General features: G+C 56.6%; 2 protein-coding genes across 3 annotated transcripts in view; both read left to right on the top strand.

The window, feature by feature from the left end:
- The window catches only part of CAPN5 (calpain 5), a 52290-nt gene that overhangs the window by 21677 nt on the left and 11704 nt on the right, over window positions 1-18909 (top strand). For both annotated transcript variants that reach the window (XM_044258473.1, XM_044258472.1), the window contains exons 3-4: window positions 731-862; window positions 16047-16255. In XM_044258473.1, the coding sequence (XP_044114408.1) occupies window positions 731-862; window positions 16047-16255 (341 nt within the window). The remainder of the gene's footprint in view (window positions 1-730; window positions 863-16046; window positions 16256-18909) is intronic.
- LOC122912560 (olfactory marker protein) lies at window positions 6171-8475 on the top strand. Its single transcript, XM_044258474.1, is given in 2 exon segments — window positions 6171-6385; window positions 6387-8475. Coding segments are annotated over 2 exon segments (729 nt in total). The 3' UTR covers window positions 6901-8475.

The raw sequence follows: 18909 nt of genomic DNA, 5'->3' as shown, positions 1-18909 counted from the left end.
ACAGGTAGGCACCTGCATGCCCCAAGCAGGGACCTGGACTGGGAAAGGGGAAAGGCACTGCCTTCCTGCCCAGCCCTGTCTCTGCCTGGCCCATTGGACCCACACTGGCCACACAAAAGACCCTCTAGGAGGTCTGCTCAGCATTGCTTGCTGTGTGTCCTTGACAAGTCGCTGCCCTTCTCTGAACCTTCATTCCTTGGCCATAAACTGGAATAACAACCCCACACTCCTCCATGGGGTTGAGGGTCCAGTGAGACAGCCTGAGGGTGTGCTGGCCCGGGACCTGGCGTGGTCAGCTCCCTGCTTCTCCCCTGCCCTTGCCACTCATTCATTCTCTGTGAGTTTGCTGTTTGTTTCTGCCTGGGGCCCCCACCCTCTGTGTGAATGGGGGCCCCTGAGGGTGGGCTGGGGTGGGCACTGCCAGGCTGCTGCTGCTGGGGGAGGATGGGAACTGACCCTTTGCTGGCTGGGGAAGAGCACAGAGGGCAGGCAGAAGGGGTGCCCTGGAGCCAGTCCCCCAAGCCCTTCCACAGCATCTGTTCACCCTTGAACCTCTGGCCCTGAAGGGCAGACTTCTTCATCCAGGGGAAGGGAGAAGGGCCTTCTGGGCAGCACCTGGGGGGAGCTGGATTCAGAGAAACTGACCAGCCACACTGGGGCCCCCGGTCTGCAAGGGGAGGCGGGCCAGTCTCCACGCTGGCAGTGAGGTCCGCTCTTAACTTCTCCGCAGGACATCTGTGAGGACCCCCGCCTCTTTGTGGACGGCATCAGCTCCCACGACCTGCACCAGGGCCAAGTGGGCAACTGCTGGTTTGTGGCGGCCTGCTCGTCACTCGCCTCCCGGGAGTCGCTGTGGCAGAAGGTGAGGCCTGGGGTGGGGCCCTCGCTGCTGGCCCGGGGTGGTGCAACCTGAGCTGGCAGGTGTGATGTTAGGAATGCCTGTGTGGGTGTGGGGAGGGGTGACACCAGGGCTCCCAGCTCTGGCTGAGCAGCAGAATCACTTTCCCCTCACCTGCCAGCTTAGGTTCTCCAGGGCCGGGTGCTGGGAATCCGTGTGGCTCCCACAGGCATCCTGATGTGTCCCCACCTAAATGTTGGAGGCCCACAGTGTCCCTGGAGCCCCCTGGAAGAACTGGCGCCTGAGAAATGTGGAAGCTGCCTGAATCGGGTGCAGTGTGGAGCCACCACTAGCTGGGGCTCAGGAGGCCCCCTGCCAGAACCTGCTGTATAGACTTAGCCAGTCAGTCCTCGTCCTTATCTTGGCCTCCTTTTTCTCTCTTGTTCAGCGGGTGTGGTCCAGCTTGTTTTGTTTCATGATTCCTGGTTCCAAGTGCTGATGTTCTGGACCAGGGCCAAGGGGCTCATGATAGAAAGAGCGGTCTCTGGTCGTGACACTTTGCCCTCTTGTGGCGACACTCGGAAGTGCAGCCCTTTAATCCCACAGGGAGAGCTCCCTTTCCGGGGAGGCTTGGGTAAAGGCTGGACTGCTGGTCTGTATAGAGTCCATCAGGACTGCATGCGGGTTCCTGTGCTAGCAGATACCAGTCATTGCCCCCTACTCCTCCCTGCCTTTCCTGCCCTCCCTATAAGGAGCCAGCAGCAGGTCTTACAAGCTCTGGGCAATTTAGCCTGATGGCTTAGGTTAAAGCCCTTGCCTTACCATTTGGTAGCTTTATAATTAGTTCTGTTTACTCATAAGAAGAACCAGGATATGAGGGTAGCTCCCTCTTGGAGTTTGTTAGGGCAAAACAGGAAACTGTTCTCAAAGGGCCTATGCAATGCGGTGCTCAACGAGTGTGGGCTGCGTTACCCGTGTTTTGGTAATTAACATTCATAGAACATGATGGTATTCTCAGGCAAGCAGGGGGCATCTGCCAGCTGTCAGAGGGAGCTGTGCCCTTAGCCGGGGCTGGGACTGTGTTAGGTGCCCTACTGTCATGCCTTCTGAATGGGGGTGTGACCTTTCAAAGCCACCCCAGGGTATGTATCCCTGGGGTCTGGCTCCTGATGGTCCGGAGGGGACCCAGGTACTGGAGAGCCCTCAGCAAAGGTCACTGCTGCAGCCTGTAGATGGGGGTGATTGTAGATATCCAGGCTGGAAGGGCCTCAGAGAGCCACATGTGGGATCATGTCACTCATGCGCCTCAAAGACCAGAGAGGGCTGGGGCCCAGTGCTGTTCTCTGGATGTAGGGCTGTCCTTGCCGCCCCTGTCTCCAGGCTCCAGGCCCCTTCTCTGAGCCCAGAACAAGGTCTCCCTGCCTCTGAGCCCATCCGCAGCTACATCTGGGGCTGACGGTGGCACTTAGGAATCCTGTAGGGCTGGCCCTAGACTTACCACCCTGTCCTGTAATCCCCTGTTTACCTGTGGTCTCCTTTCTTGAGGTGAGCTGCCCATGGGCAAAGCGGGCCCAGCTGTATCTTCCAAATGAGCCCAGCAGGGTCCTGGCCCAGAGAAGGCTCAAGAAAGTTCTGAGAACAGAGTCCCTCCCCAAATTGTTGGATTCAGCTATAAGCCGCCAGTAGCACCACGGCCGGCCCTCCTACCCTACGCCTCCTGGGGCCTTCAGTGGGGCCAGAGCCTGGCCCACCGTGTGCCCTCCTGGGAAACAGGCTCACTGGTCATTCATAGGGAGGAGCCTCCACCTCCTGTGTGTCTTGTCCTGGGCCTGGCCTGTGGCAGTGAGTGGAGGAAGGGAGCCAGGATCCTCAGGCAGGAGGACTATCATTGAAACTGTGGCCCGTCTGTGTTTATTTGTTGCTGGGCGGGAGCTTCTGCCTGCAGGGGGTCAGGGCACCTGGCCTGGCTGGTCTGGAGTCTTCAAGGACTGGGAGGCAATCTCCAGGAGCTCCAGTCCCTAGGAGGCTGGAGGGAACAAGGTGTTCTCAGCTAATTGCACTCTGCCTCCTGGTGCTGCTGTGGTGATAGCTCCTGGGTCCTAGAAGGAGGTTGGGGGGCCCTGGGGAGCTTATTACTGTGCCTTACCTCCCCTCCTGTCCCTGCTGACTGGGCCCTGTTTGTTGTCACCCCTCACTTTTGGGCCTGTTGCCCTGCAGGGCCTCCCCTGCCCCACCCACCCTGTTTTCTCCATGGAGCAGGGGTGCCCAGCCACCCCCTCTCCCCCCACCCACTTCACTCTGGGGATGCTGAACCTCGGGACACTGGTGCACCATGCCTGCAATATGTAGTGCCCCCTCCGCCAGGAAGCCACCCCTTTACCTCTAGTTCTTGATGCAACCTGGGGCTGATGGGCACAGGATTTGAAACCAGCCAGACCTGGGTTGGGTGCTTGGTTGGATGCCCTTGTGTGACACTGGGGAAGTCAGGTTCCTTCTCCTTGTCTTGGCGTAAACCTGACCTTTCTAGTCCCCAGGATAAATGGAGCCTGTGGTGGGAGAGGGCAAGCCTGTGGTATTTAGTGGCAGTATACCTGTGTTCAATCCCTCCCACCCACCCCTGGGTTCCCCACCTGTCCCTCTGTTCTAGTAGACACTTCTTGGTGGTGGACCTCTCCCTCTTGTGGGATCCCTGGTAGGGACGTTATGATCTGTCCATTCTCTGAGGGCGGGACAGTGGACTTCAGGTGACTGGGTTTTGTGGGCCAGGAATCAGGACGTGACAGTGGGCTGGAGCATTTGCCATCAGGCCTGGTTCATTCTGGGTGCTCACCTCCCCCAGAGCCTGGTGCAGGCCCAGGCGTGGGGGCAGGCCCGATCCCTGCTCTGAGCCTGGAGCCTCGGGCGCCCCCGGCCAGAGGAGGAAAGCCGAGCAGAAGTGAGTGCCTGGCTGTCTGAGAGGGAGGATTGGGGGGTGGCCGACATGTCCCCCCGTAATCTGCGCAGCTCATGCCCATGAGCTACAGAGCAGGTCATTCAGCCCAGATAGTGGGGCACCAGATGTACCCCATGCCATTCCCAACACTGAGGATAGAAGATGTATACAGGTACTGCGTCGCTGAAGGCTTGCTTTAGCTGGAAACAACTGGTGTTGGGGTTTACTCTGTTTCCCTCTAGGCTGTTTCTCCAGTTGGGGTTCAAGAGCATTTGCATTGCTTTTCGGTACACAGTTTTGCAGTCACATAGGCAAGTTTGGAATCTGCTCTCCTCCTCTGCTCATTCCTACTCCAGGCTCTAGTGGGTCTTCCCAAGGTGTCCAGTGGCCAAGCAGAGAGCCGTGGGTGGCCCTGGACCTGGCCCCACCTGCAGCCTTCTTCCTGCTTCCTCTCCTCCCTTTCCACTCTGGCCTCTCTGGCCTTGCCTTTTTGAGACCCAAGCCCTGGACACCTTCCACCCTCAGCCTCCTCCTGCTGGTCGGCAGCTGGCCCAGGCTGAGCCCAGGCTCTCCCCAGGGTCATATAATCCCTGGGTCTCCCCAGCATCCTGCAGGTCCAGAGATGAGGTGGGCATTGTCACTCCCCTTGGTGCGGCTTCCAGAACACACCCTCCACTTGGCAGCCCCTATAGGCTGATGATGCCTTTGGCTCTCCACGCCCCCTGGCCCTGCCCACTTGTTGCCATTCCTTGTGGACCAGCTTCTACCTGGGCACCAGGGGCTTGGAGCCTCCAGTCTCCCAGCCTTTTCTGCCCAGTGCTACTGTGTCCCAGGGATTACCATACCCATGTGGCTGATACCCTGCCCTCATCATCCTGGCCTCAGGTCCTGTTTGCAGCTCCATCATCCTTTACCGTCAGCAGCCTCGGCCTCCTCTCTCCATGATGGCCACAGCCCACACCCCCATCTGCCTTTCCCGCAGGGGTTCTGCTGAAGGTCAGTCTCCCTGGCCTCACCTTCCAGGCGTGTCCGTCATCCTGCACTTTAATACACACACCTGCCCCTAAACCTCATTTTGGCTTCAGTCAGTGTTTGTGTACTCTCCCCATATGCACATCTTCGCCTCTGGCTGGCGTTGGCCTTGGGCCCTATCACATTAGTTCTCTTCTCAGTGCCATTCATTCATTCAGTCATTCAACAAGTGTCTTCTGAGGGCCTCCTATGTGGCAAGCCCTGTTCTAGGTGCCGGCTTAACTCCACAGGAATTCCTCAGCCGTGTTGTTTCCCTCTCTTCTGCCCCTGAAGCTACAGAGTGAAAGGTTCTGGGAGGGTCAGACAGCTTGAGGTCTTGCATCCTCTTGAATGCCCTTGGGGGACTGCCCCCAGTGGCCTCCAGAACTCACCTCAGTTGAGATGTTTACAACTGGACCAGCTGCTGGGTGACCTGCTGATCATGTGGCCAAGATCCCACTGACTGATTTAGCCTCCATCTAGCAGTTACTATGCTTGTGGTCCACTAGACCCTCCAGATCATTTTCAGTTGTTACACTTTGGCCTGTGCCTCTGTCCTCTTTTCTGTGTGTGGCGTGTCATGGCAGCTTCCCCTCACCCCTTCCTCACATATACCAGTTCTTCCATTTACTAGAATATACTAGCTGAGCCCCTGCTTCCCCCTCAGCCACTGTAGAACAGATGTCTGTCAGATTCTCTCAGCCTCAGGTCTCCTAGGGGAAACTGAGGCTTGATGTGGATGGAACACATACTGGGATTCAGTGGGGAGGAGGCAGGGCCAGTGGACAGGACTCCTGTAGGTCAGTGATTCTCCCAGTCCCTGGACCAACAGTATCAGCATCCCCCGGGGAGGTTGGCAGAAATGCAGATTCCTAGGCCTGGTCAGCCCTGTTCAACCAGAAGCAGTGGGGGTGGAGCCCAGTGATCATGTTCTAGGTCCTGCAGGGGATTCTGATGAGGTCTAAAGTTTGCCAGCGGGGTTAGGTGAGAGATGGAGGTGGCCAGGCTGTTCCTGGCACTGGGGCTGGACTGGAGGGCTCCCAGGGCCCCTGGGAGGTGGAATGAAGGCCTTGGCGGTTGAGTGTGGAGAGGGGTGAGGGTGAGGCTGAGCTGAAGGCGAGGTGGCTTCAGGTTCTGGCTGGGGTCGAACCTCTCCCAACAGCAGGCCCCCTCCGTTCCTTGTCCCCCCTCCCCTCCTGCCAGGGGGTCTTGCAGCCTCTCCAGTGCACCCCTGCTCCCCAGTTCCCTCCCCTTCTTACTGCCCCAGGCACCCTCCCTTCTTCATAAACAAGCCCTTCCGTGGGAGTCAGGTTGTCAGGGCTGTTACCACAGCAATTGACATCAGCAGCCTGGTCCCTGAGGAACCTGTCGCCCTTCTGCCCGCTGGCTATGCCTCAGTTCCTGCCTCTTGGAGGAGGAGAGAGAAGGCGTGGGGGGCCTCCCACCCCCATTTTGAGCACTGGGCAGGGCAGGGCCAGGCTGGGCCTAGGGGCAAGGAGAGGGGAGGGGCCGGGGGAGGGCGAAAGGGTAGGCGGGGCGTCCTCAAGGGCCTCTGGCCCTGGCGGTGAGGCCCCTGCACACACGGCACACGGGGCTCCTAGGCAGCGTTGCAGCAGCAGCACCCGGCATGGCGGAGGACGGGCCGAAGCAGCCGCAGCTCAGCATGCCCCTGGTCCTGGACCAGGACCTGACCAAGCAGATGCGGCTGCGCGTGGAGAGCCTGAAGCAGCGCGGGGAGAAGCGCCAGGACGGCGAGAAGCTGCTGCGGCCGGCTGAGTCCGTCTACCGCCTGGACTTCGTCCAGCAGCAGAAGCTGCAGTTCGAGCGCTGGGATGTGGTGCTGGACAAGCCGGGCAAGGTCACCATCACGGGCACCTCCCAGAACTGGACGCCCGACCTCACCAACCTCATGACGCGCCAGCTGCTGGACCCCGCTGCCATCTTCTGGCGCAAGGAGGACTCGGAGGCCATGGATTGGAACGAGGCCGACGCCCTGGAGTTTGGGGAGCGCCTATCAGATCTGGCCAAGATCCGCAAAGTCATGTACTTCCTCATCACCTTTGGCGAGGGCCTGGAGCCCGCTGACCTCAAGGCCTCTGTGGTCTTTAACCAGCTCTGACAGCTGCTGCTGGCTGCCTCGCCCTCCCCATGCCTGCCCGCTGCCCCCTCCCCTGCGCGTGCTCCTTTACCCGAGGCGTGTGTTGGAGGACATTCTCCTAGCTGCTGATCTGCCCTCAGCGTGCCCAGGACCCTCTGAGCCTATGTGCTTCCTCCTCTCCTTTTCCTGGTGCTGGCACTCCTGCTCCCATGAGGAAGATGCAGAGGTCCTGTAGTCTAGAAGCTGACCCGGCTGCCGCTGCTTCTGCTGTAGACCATGGAGGCCTGGTGGGGCCCACGGCATGTGCCTTCCCTCTGCTTCATTGTCCGGAGAGAGACTCAGAGAGGCTGACAGAGACAGACAGACACAGAGAAAGAGATCCAAAGCTCCAGCCTTCGGGCTTCCTCAGGAGACAGAGAGACAGACGACAGAGCGGCCTCCCTGGGGAATCACTGCTCTCCTGGCCGCAGTGCCCTTCATTGAATCCCAGAGGTGAACAGTGAGCCCGAGGACCCAGGAAGGCACCGCTCCTGGCCTGGGCCTGGCATGGTCCTGGGATGCTTCAGGGGCCCCAGGACTTCAGGCAGCATTGGTGGGGGCTGATCTGGGGCAGTGGGGAGCAGCTGGCAGGCTCGAGGCTGTGCTTGCCAGCTCCTGCCCTACTGGGGATGACTTTAGGGGGCGTAAGTGACAGGGAGGGGACATGTGAAAAAGTTACGTAGAGATGCATCTATCTGTACGTGTGCTTATATACTGAGAGAGCGTGCTGTGTTCGTGGCTATGTTCTAGAGCCTGTACCTGCGAGCAAGTCTGATTTTAGATGATCTACTTTCTATTGCCCAGCTGGTTCATGGGTGGCCCTTAGTAGGGGTTTTGTCAGGATGACCTTGGGGAGGGGAACTCCTGAGCTGAGAGCCTCTGAGGTTCATACAGTGAAGCAGGGAACAGCATAGTGAAGGGATTTCCCTCTGCCAGGGGGAAGCAGGAGAGAGGGGTCCAGAGCCCCGGAGCTGGAGTCAGTAGATTCTTTGGGGCCTCAGTATCCCTGCTGGGATGTAAGGTTTTTCCCTGCTCCCTGGGCAGGAAAGGCTCAGGCCCAAGGGGCACCTCAGGAAGTATTCCTAACACCCTGTCTGTCTCTAAGCCAGCTCTGGGTGGTTTTTTTTTTCGTCAGGAAGAGGCCCATGACACTTTGCTCATGAAGCAGACCCAGCGAGGGCCACAGGGCCCAGCGAACAGATGCACTGGGAGAGGGCGAGAGCCATCCACGGTGGCTGGGGCTGCTGGGAGGCTGAGCCCCATTCGAGGCGTGCAAACAGGAGCAGGGTTTGGGAATGGGCATTCTTTAGGTGGGGAATGGCTGTGGTGTTTCTGACTCTCCGCTCAGGGGCCTGTTCCCGGCGGGGCTTGAAGTCCCAGTCTGGTGGCCAGTAAGGCCATCCGGACCCCCCGAGATGGCCCTGCCCTTTGCCTCTCTGCTTGACCTCCGCCTGCAGCTTGGAGGACCCTCTTGGTGCAGACTGCCTATACCCTCACCCTGAGCCCCCACATCCACTCCTTGCACTGTGTGTCCCCAATAAAGCCTCTGTGCCCTCACCTCGTGGTGTGCAGTGTCTCACCGCGAGCCACCCCTGTCCCCCCTTAACGAGTTCTGACAGCCCTCTCCAGGCCCTGCAGAGCCCTGAGCACCCCCTCCTTGGCCTTTTCCTGCATTCCCACACCCTCCCCCGGCTGCTGCAGAGATGAGGCCTGGAGCAGTCAAGGGACTGGCCCATGGTCAGACATCAGGATAGAGTTAGAACCAGGTCTCCTGATACTCAGTGGGGTACCAACACCCCTGGCAGGTTTTTCCCCAGGAGCCCCCAGTACAGCCTCTGTCTGAAGCGTGGGGACATGCTGAGGCCACTGAGAGGTGCCATCTGGTCCTCAGCAGGTGGAGCCCAAAGGGGCTGGGTGGGGATGCACCAAGCCACACACAGTCTCCAGGGCCCCTCCCTCCTGGGCTGGCTGGCCGGGGGGCAGATGGGATGGGGAGTGGCAGGGGTGGGGTGGGGCTAGGCCTACATCACCAATTTAATGCATGTCCTCAGGCAGCCCCCGCCCCGCTGACCAGACAAGAATGATGTTACCGCATCCCTTTGGTGCCCACTTGGCCCTTCTGTAGAGCTCTTTCCCTTGTCATCTCTCTGGAGCTCATTCAGTTTTAGGACAGAGACAAAGTGGCCTGGAGGATGAAGCCATCTGCCTAAAGTCACAGAAGGCGTGGAGGGGCTAAAGGAGGTGGCCGTGTTTGGACCAGGCTCTGGGTCTGCGGCCCCCTCAGGTGGGCAGGGGCAGGCCTGCTTCTTCCCAGTGACGGAGGTCACGTCTTGCTTCAAGGGCCACACTTGAGATTTTGCCTAGGAATGACCCTTGCTTCAAAGGCTCCATACAACCAGGTCTCACTTCCCAGTCCTCCACCCCGGAGCCCTCCCCAGAGCAGCTGTGGCCATCTTGTTTCCCTTCTCCGAGCCCTGCCCTTCCAGCCCTGGCCTCCATCCACTCCTGAAGATCCCTGTGGAAGGGGTGGGGGCAACAGAGCCCAGCCCTCCCATCGCTGCTCCCCTCCTTAGCTTGACAGACAACACTGGGCTGGGAGGATGCCAGGAGTGGGAAACAAGGACCCAGTTCCCATCGAACCCACAGGAAACCGTAGAGAGAAGAGACCTGCCGTCTCCTGAGCTTCTTCCTCCCACTGAGGCAGCGCGGGCCGTGCTGAGGGGCCTGCCACTGACCACTGTGTGACCCTGTTGGCAGGGACTAACGATGATGCCTCCTTGTATGGTCCTTGTGAAGCCTGAATGGGTTTATGTTAGTGAAACTCTTCAGGACCTCAGGAGGGGGCCACACAGCACCGTCTCTCCATTTGCTCTTCGTGACTCTCCTGGTCACTGGAGACAGACGGTCTTTTCAGTGATTTTGAGAGGATTGTCAGGAGAACCTATTTACAGAGGAGCAGCGTGGGGTTCAGAGAGGTGAGCTGGGTTTCCTGAGGTAGCCCAGCAGCCCAGTGCTTCTGGGAGCAGGTGGTGTGGGGTGGAGGCCTGGCCCTGGTTGGAGTGGACGAGAGGGCATTCTCCTGCGCCATCATCACCAGGCTCAGGATGGCCCAGCAGAGGGGATCTTTAGCCTGCGTGGTGTAGCTGGGCAGCCCAGCAGGAGGGGGCCTGCCCTGACCCTGGAGTCCTGCCCGGGTCTCTGAGCATACGGCCAGGCCCTGTGGACGGGAAACCCCAGACCCCTGCAGGTGCATCACGTCCTCACTCTGCGTGGGGAGCGACGGGGCTCTGCTTTCCTGAGGGTGTGGAGAGTAGGGTTGGGAGGCCCAAGCTTCCTGACCTCTTCCCGTCATGGCCTCTGAAACCTGAGAATTTGAGACTCTTGCAATCGGAAGCTGAGAACCGAGGAGCTTCAGGTGCTTGAAACCTGGGACGCTCTATTTTACCCACCTGACTTGGGTAACACAGGCACCACCTGCCCCCTGCAGCCCTTCAGACCTCAGCTCTACTGGCCTCGGGCGGAAATGCCCCCAGCCGGCCCTCAGGCTCCCGGGCAGAGATCTGTGCCAGTGCCTTCCCTGTGTCACGCTTGTGTGCATGCTGACACAGACACGTGATGCCCGTGTGCACATGCACATGCGCTGGTGCTCACACACACGCGTACTGTGTCCACCACGGGCACTGGCATTCATGCACTCGCACACGTAATGCAGGCGTGTCCCACTGGCTCAGTCCGAGGGCAATTTGAGCCGGGAGTGCTCCAGGCCCCAGGGCCCCACGGTGCCTGCCTCACCTGAGCTTTCCGGGCTGATTCTGTAGTGGGTGCCAGGGGCTTTCCAAATTCTCCATAGTCCTTGCACTGCTACCAGCTCAGTCTAAGTACGTGCGTTGAGCCCTCAGGCCTCTCTTTTCCCATCTGCGTGGGGGGGCTGTTGCTGAGGTTCCTCTCGGGAGGGAGGCTGCCCAGGTCACCTGAGCTCCCCGCCAACTCCAAGGTTTGCAGGACGTTGTGTGGGCGCACGCACTTGTCCTGTGTTCCCCAGCGGGATGAGCCCTCCTCACAGGTGCACAGCCCTCCACTGTTAAGGTGACACCCCCAAAGCCACTGTCAGTTCTGGGTCTCCCAGCAGCCCTGGGGTAGGGGAGGCAGAGGCCGGCACTGAGGCTCAGCGTGGCGGCCAGTCGAAGCGAAGTCCCGGCCATGCAGTGTGGTTGGGCAGGGGTCCAGTAGCGGCTGCAAGGTCACTGGTTGGACAGGGCCCTGCTGCAGCTGGCACTTGGAGACTTTTCTTCCACAAAGACTTGTCCAGCTGGGGAGCTGACCTTTCTATACAGGGCGTGGGGGAGATCTGGGGGTGAATGGGGCTCAGCCCCGCCCTCCAGAAGCACCCTTCTGGAAAGGGAAAGAGCCTGGGGAGGGGCTGCCCTGGGAGCACCAGGCCCGGAGAGCCCTGCATACTGTTGCTCTGCTCACCCCCAAGGGACAAGGAAGGTACCGGAGAGGGAGCCATGTGTGCAAAGCCAAGGTGGCCTGAAGCATTACGGGTGTAGATTTTCTGGGAGCCCGAGGTGGGAGGTGGTGTTGTGAGCTGAGGCTGAGAGGGTCAGTAGAGCCTCAGGGCTGTGACTGCTGGGCCAGGGAGCTGGTGGCCCTGGGGATGGGGCCTTTCAGCTGGAGACAACATGGGAGGAGAGAGATGGCTTACTGTGCTCCCTGCGGCCCGTCCCTCCACCTCAACAACTGTCAGCTCGCGGCCACCCGTGTTTTCCTCTTATTCCCCTCCCCCCACGTCCTCCAGGCCACATATCATTTCATCTGTAAATATTTCCCAATGCATCTCTGGGTAAAAAGGGGTCGTGAAAAACAAAATAAAATAAAACAAAACCAAAACTCTGTACCTGCAATCCTAGAACAACTAAAATAATTTCACATTTCACGGTAATTCCCTCATAGCATCAAATGCCCAGTAGGAGTTTTGGTTTCCAATTTCTGCCATAAATATCTGTGTGTATGTGTTTTAATTTTATTTAAATTCAGTTAACCATTATGGACATTGGGGAGGGTATGTGCTTTGGTGAGTGCTGTGAAGTGTGTAAACCTGGCGATTCACAGACCTGTACCCCTGGCGATAAAAATATATGTTTATAAAAAATAAAAAATTAAAAAAAATTCAATTAACCAACATAGAGTACACCATTAGTTTCAGATATAGTGTTAAATAATTCATCAGTTGCTTCTAACACCCAGCGCTCATCACGTCACGTGCCCTCCTTAATGCCCCTCACCCAGCAACCCCATCCCCCCCACCTCTCTCCTTCCTCAACCCTCAGTTTGTTTCCTAGAGTTAAGAGTTTCTATTGGTTTTTCTCCCTTCCCGATAACATCCCATTAGTTTTACCTCCCTTCCCCTATGACGCTCTGAGCTGAGCTGTTTCTATATCACATGAGTGAAGCCACATGGTAAGTCTTTCCCAGCCTTAGTTTGCTCAGCATTATCCCCTCCAGTTCCACCCACGTCGATGCAAATGGTAAGTATTCATCCTTTCTGATGGCTGAGTAATATTCTGTTGTGAGTATATATCACACCTTTTTTATCCATTCACCCGTCTGTGGACATCTCGGCTCTTTCCAGTTTGGCTATTGGGGACATTGGTATGAACGTTGGGGTGTATGTAGGTGGCCCTTCGGATCACTGCATATATTTCAAAGCTGTGACCATCAAGGCAGTATGGTACTGGCACAAAAACAGACACATAGACAATGGAACAGAATAGAGAACCCAGACACGGACCCTCATTTTCTCTATTTTTTGAGTGTCTTCTATTTTCCTGATTCCTGCTATCTTTATTATTTCTTTCCCTTTACTTGGGGAAAATTTTTTTTCTAGACTCATGAGGTAGAAATTTCTTCAATATTAAACCTTTTCTTCCATCCATCGTTGGCTTGGTTTTCATGGTGGTGTTTCAAGTGTTTTCTCTGCCCCGCATTTCCCCGCATTTCCTGTAAGCGTGGACTTCCCCTAGTGGCCGTGAGGTTTAGGCACAAGTTTTTGTCATGACTGCTTTACAGGAGACCTTGCGTACTTCTCTCACGAGGCACGTGATGGCTGCTCGTCTCTTTTTCATGATGTTAGAAGCCATCCATGACCATTGCTAAATCCATTATTTGCCAGCGGTCATAAAATGGTGAGAGTCTCATATTCTAGTCTCTTCCTCATTTCTGAAGCTCATCTCCAGATACAAACCTACCTTCATCTGCTGCTCTTGGTTCCCCACTAGCCCAGTGGGATAAATCCTGATTCTTTCCCTTAATTTTCCAGTTTTAAAAGAAAAACGAGTTGATTCCCAGCTATCCTCCAAGAGTGACTGATGACTTGTTGTTGTGAGTATCGTGGTCTTGTAGATGGGAACCTGTCTGATGTGTTTTGATCCATTGCAATAATTACTCTTACTGATGCTGCACTTGGCCTGTCTCTGGCCAGTGGGAGCCTCTGTAGGTTGGTCTTGGAATCCTGTGATGTGGCCTGAGGGTCTTCGGTTGCTTCCTTGATTCCTGGTATGACTGGACGTGGTGTGGAAGCTTTGAGTTTGAGGGCCTGTATGAGTACACCTTCTTGCACAGTGTCCTCCTCCTTGCTCAGGACCCTGCTGCGGCGGAGGGAGTGTGGGATAAGAAACCAGCCATGCTAGGCTCACTGGCCATGATGTAGGAGGGGAAACTGAGGTCCATGGGGATCCCTGACTCAGAATCTCCAGGCCCTAGAGCCTCATTAGCTGCTTCCTGAGCCACAGAGGGCGCAGGGCCAAACCCCAGATTTGGCTAATGATCCTTCTGCATCCCCAGCAGTAGTCCCAGTGCCCTGTGAGGGCTCCTCTTCCTCCCTCCCCGGCCCCCGTGCAGTTCAGAGCAGGGGGTAGTGGGGGAGAGTGCATGGGCCTGGCTGGTGTGCTCAGCTTCGGACTCCCTATCCCTCGGTGCCCTTGGGCAGCTCCTCATCTCTCCACCTTCCCATCTGTGCAATGGGGATGATAAGCCACCCTGCGTGTGCCCCATTTTTGATGCAGCTTTCTGTCCTGAAAGCAAAGTGAGAGAGGGTGCTGGGTGTTGGGTGCTGGGTGCTGGGGCAGAGGCTGTCCCGGGAGGTTTACGAAAGAACACAGAATTGACTGAAAAGGGACCATCGGGCAGTGTCGAGTTCTTGCTGGGTTCCAGATGCTGTGCAAGGCCCTGGAGCCCCGAGTGTGAATCCTGCCTCCCTCCCCGGTCCTCATGGGCAACACTGCGCCAGCAACTTCCCATGGTATTGCCCTGAGAGGTGGTGGGAAGGGCGGGGGCGCGGCTGAGCGAAGAGCCCGGTCTGTGTCTGGCCTTGGGCAGACCTCTGCCGCTGGCAGCTTCATTTGCTTGGTCTCCAGTGTCTCACAGGGACCGTTTGTCTTTGCCAACATCCCTGTTGATGGTAAGAGGTGTGTAAACAAAAACCCTCTTAATGAGTGTGGGGGTTGGGGAATGGCTTTTGGCTGAAGTGTCTGTGCAGAGGCTGGTCCGGGCCTTGGGATTTATGGCCTCCTGATGCATCTCTTGTTTCTCAGCCTGGATGCCTGCATGCCCACTCCCATCCCTGAGGGTGGTTTTCTTCCAGAAGGAGCTGCCCATGGTCCCAGCCCCTGCCTTGGTCCCATGCTGGGGAGGGCCAGCAAGTCACCTGACTCTAGGGTGAGGGGATTTCCCTTCTCTGTCCACCTCCTGCTGCCCAGATTTGCCTCTTTCCACCAGACTAGAGGCCTCCTGAGGGCAGGGACCATACCTGATTCACCTGGGTCCTAAGTGTCAGCACGGGTCCCCTGCAGAGTGGTCTGCAAGTCACAAGTCTGAATCCTGGTTTCAAACCCAGGTCTGTCTGACTCCAAAGAATGTGTGTTTTCTGACTGTGTGACCCTGGGCAAGTTGCTTGCCCTCTCTGAACTTCAGGGTTTTTTAGCTGTAAAGCAGGGATAGATGATAACAATCTATGCACAGGGTTATTGTGTGAATTAAACTGAGATAATCTGTGGTGGTTGTGGACGTGGCACCTGGTGTGTCCCAGATGTTCCATAAATGATATTTTTAGAGACACAATAAATGCCTGTGAATTTTAACACCTGTTGATCGAGCACCATCTCTGGGCCAGGCCCTGGACAAGGTGCTGGGCATGTGGCAGTGACCAGGACTGATGTCTTCCTGCCCACAGAGAGCTAGACTTCCAGTGCTAAATTGAGCGGGGTGACACATGCTTGTTTAATTATAACTGTGGTAATGGTCCCCGAGGAGAAGGGCCAGGGGCCATGAGTTGGACAGATGGGGTCCTAGCCTAGTCTGAAAAGTCAAGGAGGGCTTCCTGGAGGAGCAAGTGGGTCGTTAAGGGCAAGTGAGAATCAGCTGAGTGAACAGGAGAAGGAAGAGCAGGTGCAAAGTTCCTGAGCAGAGAAAGAGCCTGGAGCAGGGAGCAGGGGCAAAGGGGGTAGAAAAGCCAGCCCGGAAGTTGGTGGCAGGACAGTGCACCTTAAGGATTTGGACTCACTTCCCAGGGAGGTGACATGATCAGAAAGATAGATCACTGTGCTGCTGTGTGGGCCAAGGGCACGTGTGGCGGCTGGTGCTGTTAGAGGGTTCTGGGCTGGGAGGTGGGGGCTGGTCAGGCTGGCGCCAGGGGCAGATGGGAGATGGATTTTAGCAGAGTGTGGGAGCTCAGATTGCCCGAGTAGGATGGACTGAGGTAAAAGGAGGGGCCGCTCAGGCTGGACAGGGTGCTGGCAGCGCCATTCACCAGATGGGGGCTGGGAGGGATGTGGTGTGTTTCTGAGCGGGGAGGACGCAGAGGAAGGCACCAGGAAGGGCGCAGGAAGCTCCTAGAGTCTTAGAGTGACAGCTGGCAGGAGCCTACACCCAACCACTGCAGAGAAGGGAAACTGAGGCCCAGAGGTGAGAAGTGCACACCCGAGTCCCGCACTCGTTCATGGCAGAGATGGGGACAGGACCCACTATTCCTTTCTCCTTTGATTCCCTCCAAGCAGCCCGCCCCCGCCGTGTCCTCAGGAAGCCACATGTGACCTGCACTGTGTTCCCGTCCTGTCCCCTTTCCCATCCAGGTCATCCCAGACTGGAAGGAGCAGGAGTGGGACCCTGAGAAACCCAATGCCTATGCAGGCATCTTCCACTTCCATTTCTGGCGCTTCGGGGAGTGGGTGGACGTGGTCATCGATGACCGGCTGCCCACGGTCAACAACCAGCTCATCTACTGCCATTCCAGCTCCCGCAACGAGTTCTGGTGTGCCCTCGTGGAGAAGGCCTATGCCAAGTAGGTACAGGCAGGGGACCGGTGGGTGGGGGCCCAACCTGGGGCAGCTTGGCTTCCAGGCTCTGTGTGGCTGCGCCTCCAGCCCGTGCTCCCGGCACAGAGAGGCGAGGGGCTGCTTCAAAGTCCCACAGCGCGCTCAGAGCCTGGGAACCCAGGGCGTGGCCAGCTGAGCCTGCACTGTGGCGGGGGAGGTGGGGCAGGGTCAGGGTCAGGGAGACCTGGACTGTAGGTCTGTCACCAGGTGTCCTATCCCCAAAACCCACCCACGCAGGGAAGAATAGCTTCTCCTTATTCTACCTGAGAGGGCAGAGCCAGCACTCACATTTTCCCCTCAGATCCAAGCTGCCAGGCCCTCCGTGGCAGCCCGGCTGGGATGTGGGCTCTCAGAGCCCTGGCTGGTTGTGGAGCATGGGCCCTCCCTGCCCGTTGGGCTCCGAGCTTCATCCACTCATCCAGCTGTCTACCTGACAGTCCATCTATTCTGTTTCCACCGACCCCCACTCCTGCTCTGTGCCAGGCCCTGGGTCCCCAGCACGGGCCCCAGCGAAAGCTGGACGAGCTGTGGAGGGCTTTGGGGCAGAGTGACCTGCTCAGGCCCCTGCAGGTCAGGGGCAGGCCTGGGGCAGGACAGCGAGTGGGGCTGGAGATCAGCCCATAGGCTCTGTGGAAACCTCTCCCTGGTTCTGCCTCCCTGGCCCGCCTGTTGGTCTCCTTGGACTGTGTGTGTGTGTGTGTGTGTGTGACAGGAAAAGGAAAGACACCAACTTTCAACATCAAAAACAAACTCAAGAAAACACAACATTGACAGATTCCATTTTCAGTCCAAAGGGAACCAATCTCGCCCCCTGGTGGGCTCTGAGTCTCCAGGGCCCTAGCTGCGGGGGCGGGGTGGGGGGCTTCCCTTTCTGGGAGTACCCCTCACTAGCCCCTCAGTAGCAGCTTCTGCTTCAGTTTCTGCATCTGTCTATTCCCGCTGGAGCCTATAAGCGAAATCTTACAGTATTTACCCTTTCGCGTCTGGCTTATTTCTCGGCGTGCGATGCTGTCCGTGCTCACTTCCGTTGCAGCATGCCCGCGTGTCCTTCCTGTCCAGAGCGGCACAGAATTCCATTGCCTGGATAGGCTCCACTTCGTTTCTCCATTCATCTGTCAGTGGACTCGGGCCGTTTCCACCTTGGGCTGTGGCGAACGTACTGTGTGAACATGGGTGTGCAGGTGTCCCTCCGAGTCACTGCTCTCAGCTCTTCGCAGTGTACAACAGGGAGTGAGCTGCGGGATCTCGTGGGAGTTCTGTGTTTGAATTTTTCAGTGACTGCCCGACTGTCTTCCACAACAGCTGCGCTATTCATGCTTGCTCGCTTTTTCATTTATTTACTTTTAAAATTGTAAAATGAATGCGTGTCTCTTAGAGCAGATCCAGCAAATATAGAAACCCAGGAAGAAGGTAATAAAAGTCGCCTGTGCTCCTGCATATTTTTCCAGGCCTCTCTACTTCTCTGTTTGGGGCCACCTGAGTGAACCAGGCTCCCTGCCTTCCGGAATCTTTGCTCCCCTCCCTTCCAAGGCCCGGCTGCCCACTTCTGTCTCCCTCCCTGTGCTTCTTGTGTCCTCTCCACACCCTCCCCACCACTTAGCAACTCCTTTAATATATTTTTTTAGGGGCGCCTGGGTGACTCAATTCATTAAGCAGCTGCCTTTGGCTCAGGTCGTTATCCCAGGGTCCTGGGATCGAGTCCCACATCTGGCTCCTGCCTCAGCAGAGAGCCTGCTTCTCCCTCCCACTCTATCTGCTGCTCTTCCTGCTTGTACTGTCCCTTTCTGTTAAATGAATAAATAAAACCTTAAAAAAATGTTAAAACATTTTTTAAAAAAAGATTATTTATTTATTTGACAGAGAGACACACAGCTAGAGAGGGAACACAAACAGGGGTTGTGGGAGAGGGAGAAGCAGACTTCCCTGCCCAGCAGGGAGCCTGATGCAGGGCTCCATCCCAGGATCTTGGGATCGTGACCTGAGCCTTTGAAGGCAGCTGCTTAACTGAGCCACCCAGGCGCCCTCCTTTAACATCTTTGATGGCTCCTTTTTTTTGTAGGTTACCTTGTAAAACCTGTGTTCCTGTTTTGTGGGGAACCGCAAAAGATAGGTCAGGTATAGATTTTCATAGATATGTGTAGATTTTCAGTTTATGTAATCTGTTTTGTTATATATCCCATTCTGCTGCTCATGTTCATGTTCAGCACTGCCTTTAAGACTCCCAGCCTTTTCCTAACATTCACAGAAGAAGCTACAGTTGTGCCCTTGGCACCTGGTAGGTTGTACATAGTAGACGATTAGTGTTTTTTATTTTTATTTGTTTATTTATTTATTTATTTATCAGTAAACTCTACACCCAATGTGGGGCTTGAACTCATGACCCTGAGGTCAGGAATCCCATACTCTACTGACTGAGCCAGCCAGCCATGCTCAATGTTTTTTAAATGAACTATTGCATACATTTTCATTTTTTGTTGCTTTTTAAAATATTTATTTATTTATCTTCAGAGAGAGAGCGTGTGTGCATGTGTTGGGGCCCAGGGGCAGAGGGACAGGGAGGGGATCTGCCAGGATACTCCCTGGTACATGTGGAGCCTGACACCGGGCACGATCTCAACCC

Source organism: Neovison vison, chromosome 7 (assembly GCF_020171115.1).
Source record: "Neovison vison isolate M4711 chromosome 7, ASM_NN_V1, whole genome shotgun sequence".
Lineage (NCBI taxonomy): Eukaryota > Metazoa > Chordata > Mammalia > Carnivora > Mustelidae > Neogale > Neogale vison.
The sequence above is the reverse complement of the archived record's forward strand: the minus strand, read 5'-3'. Positions and strand labels throughout refer to the sequence as shown.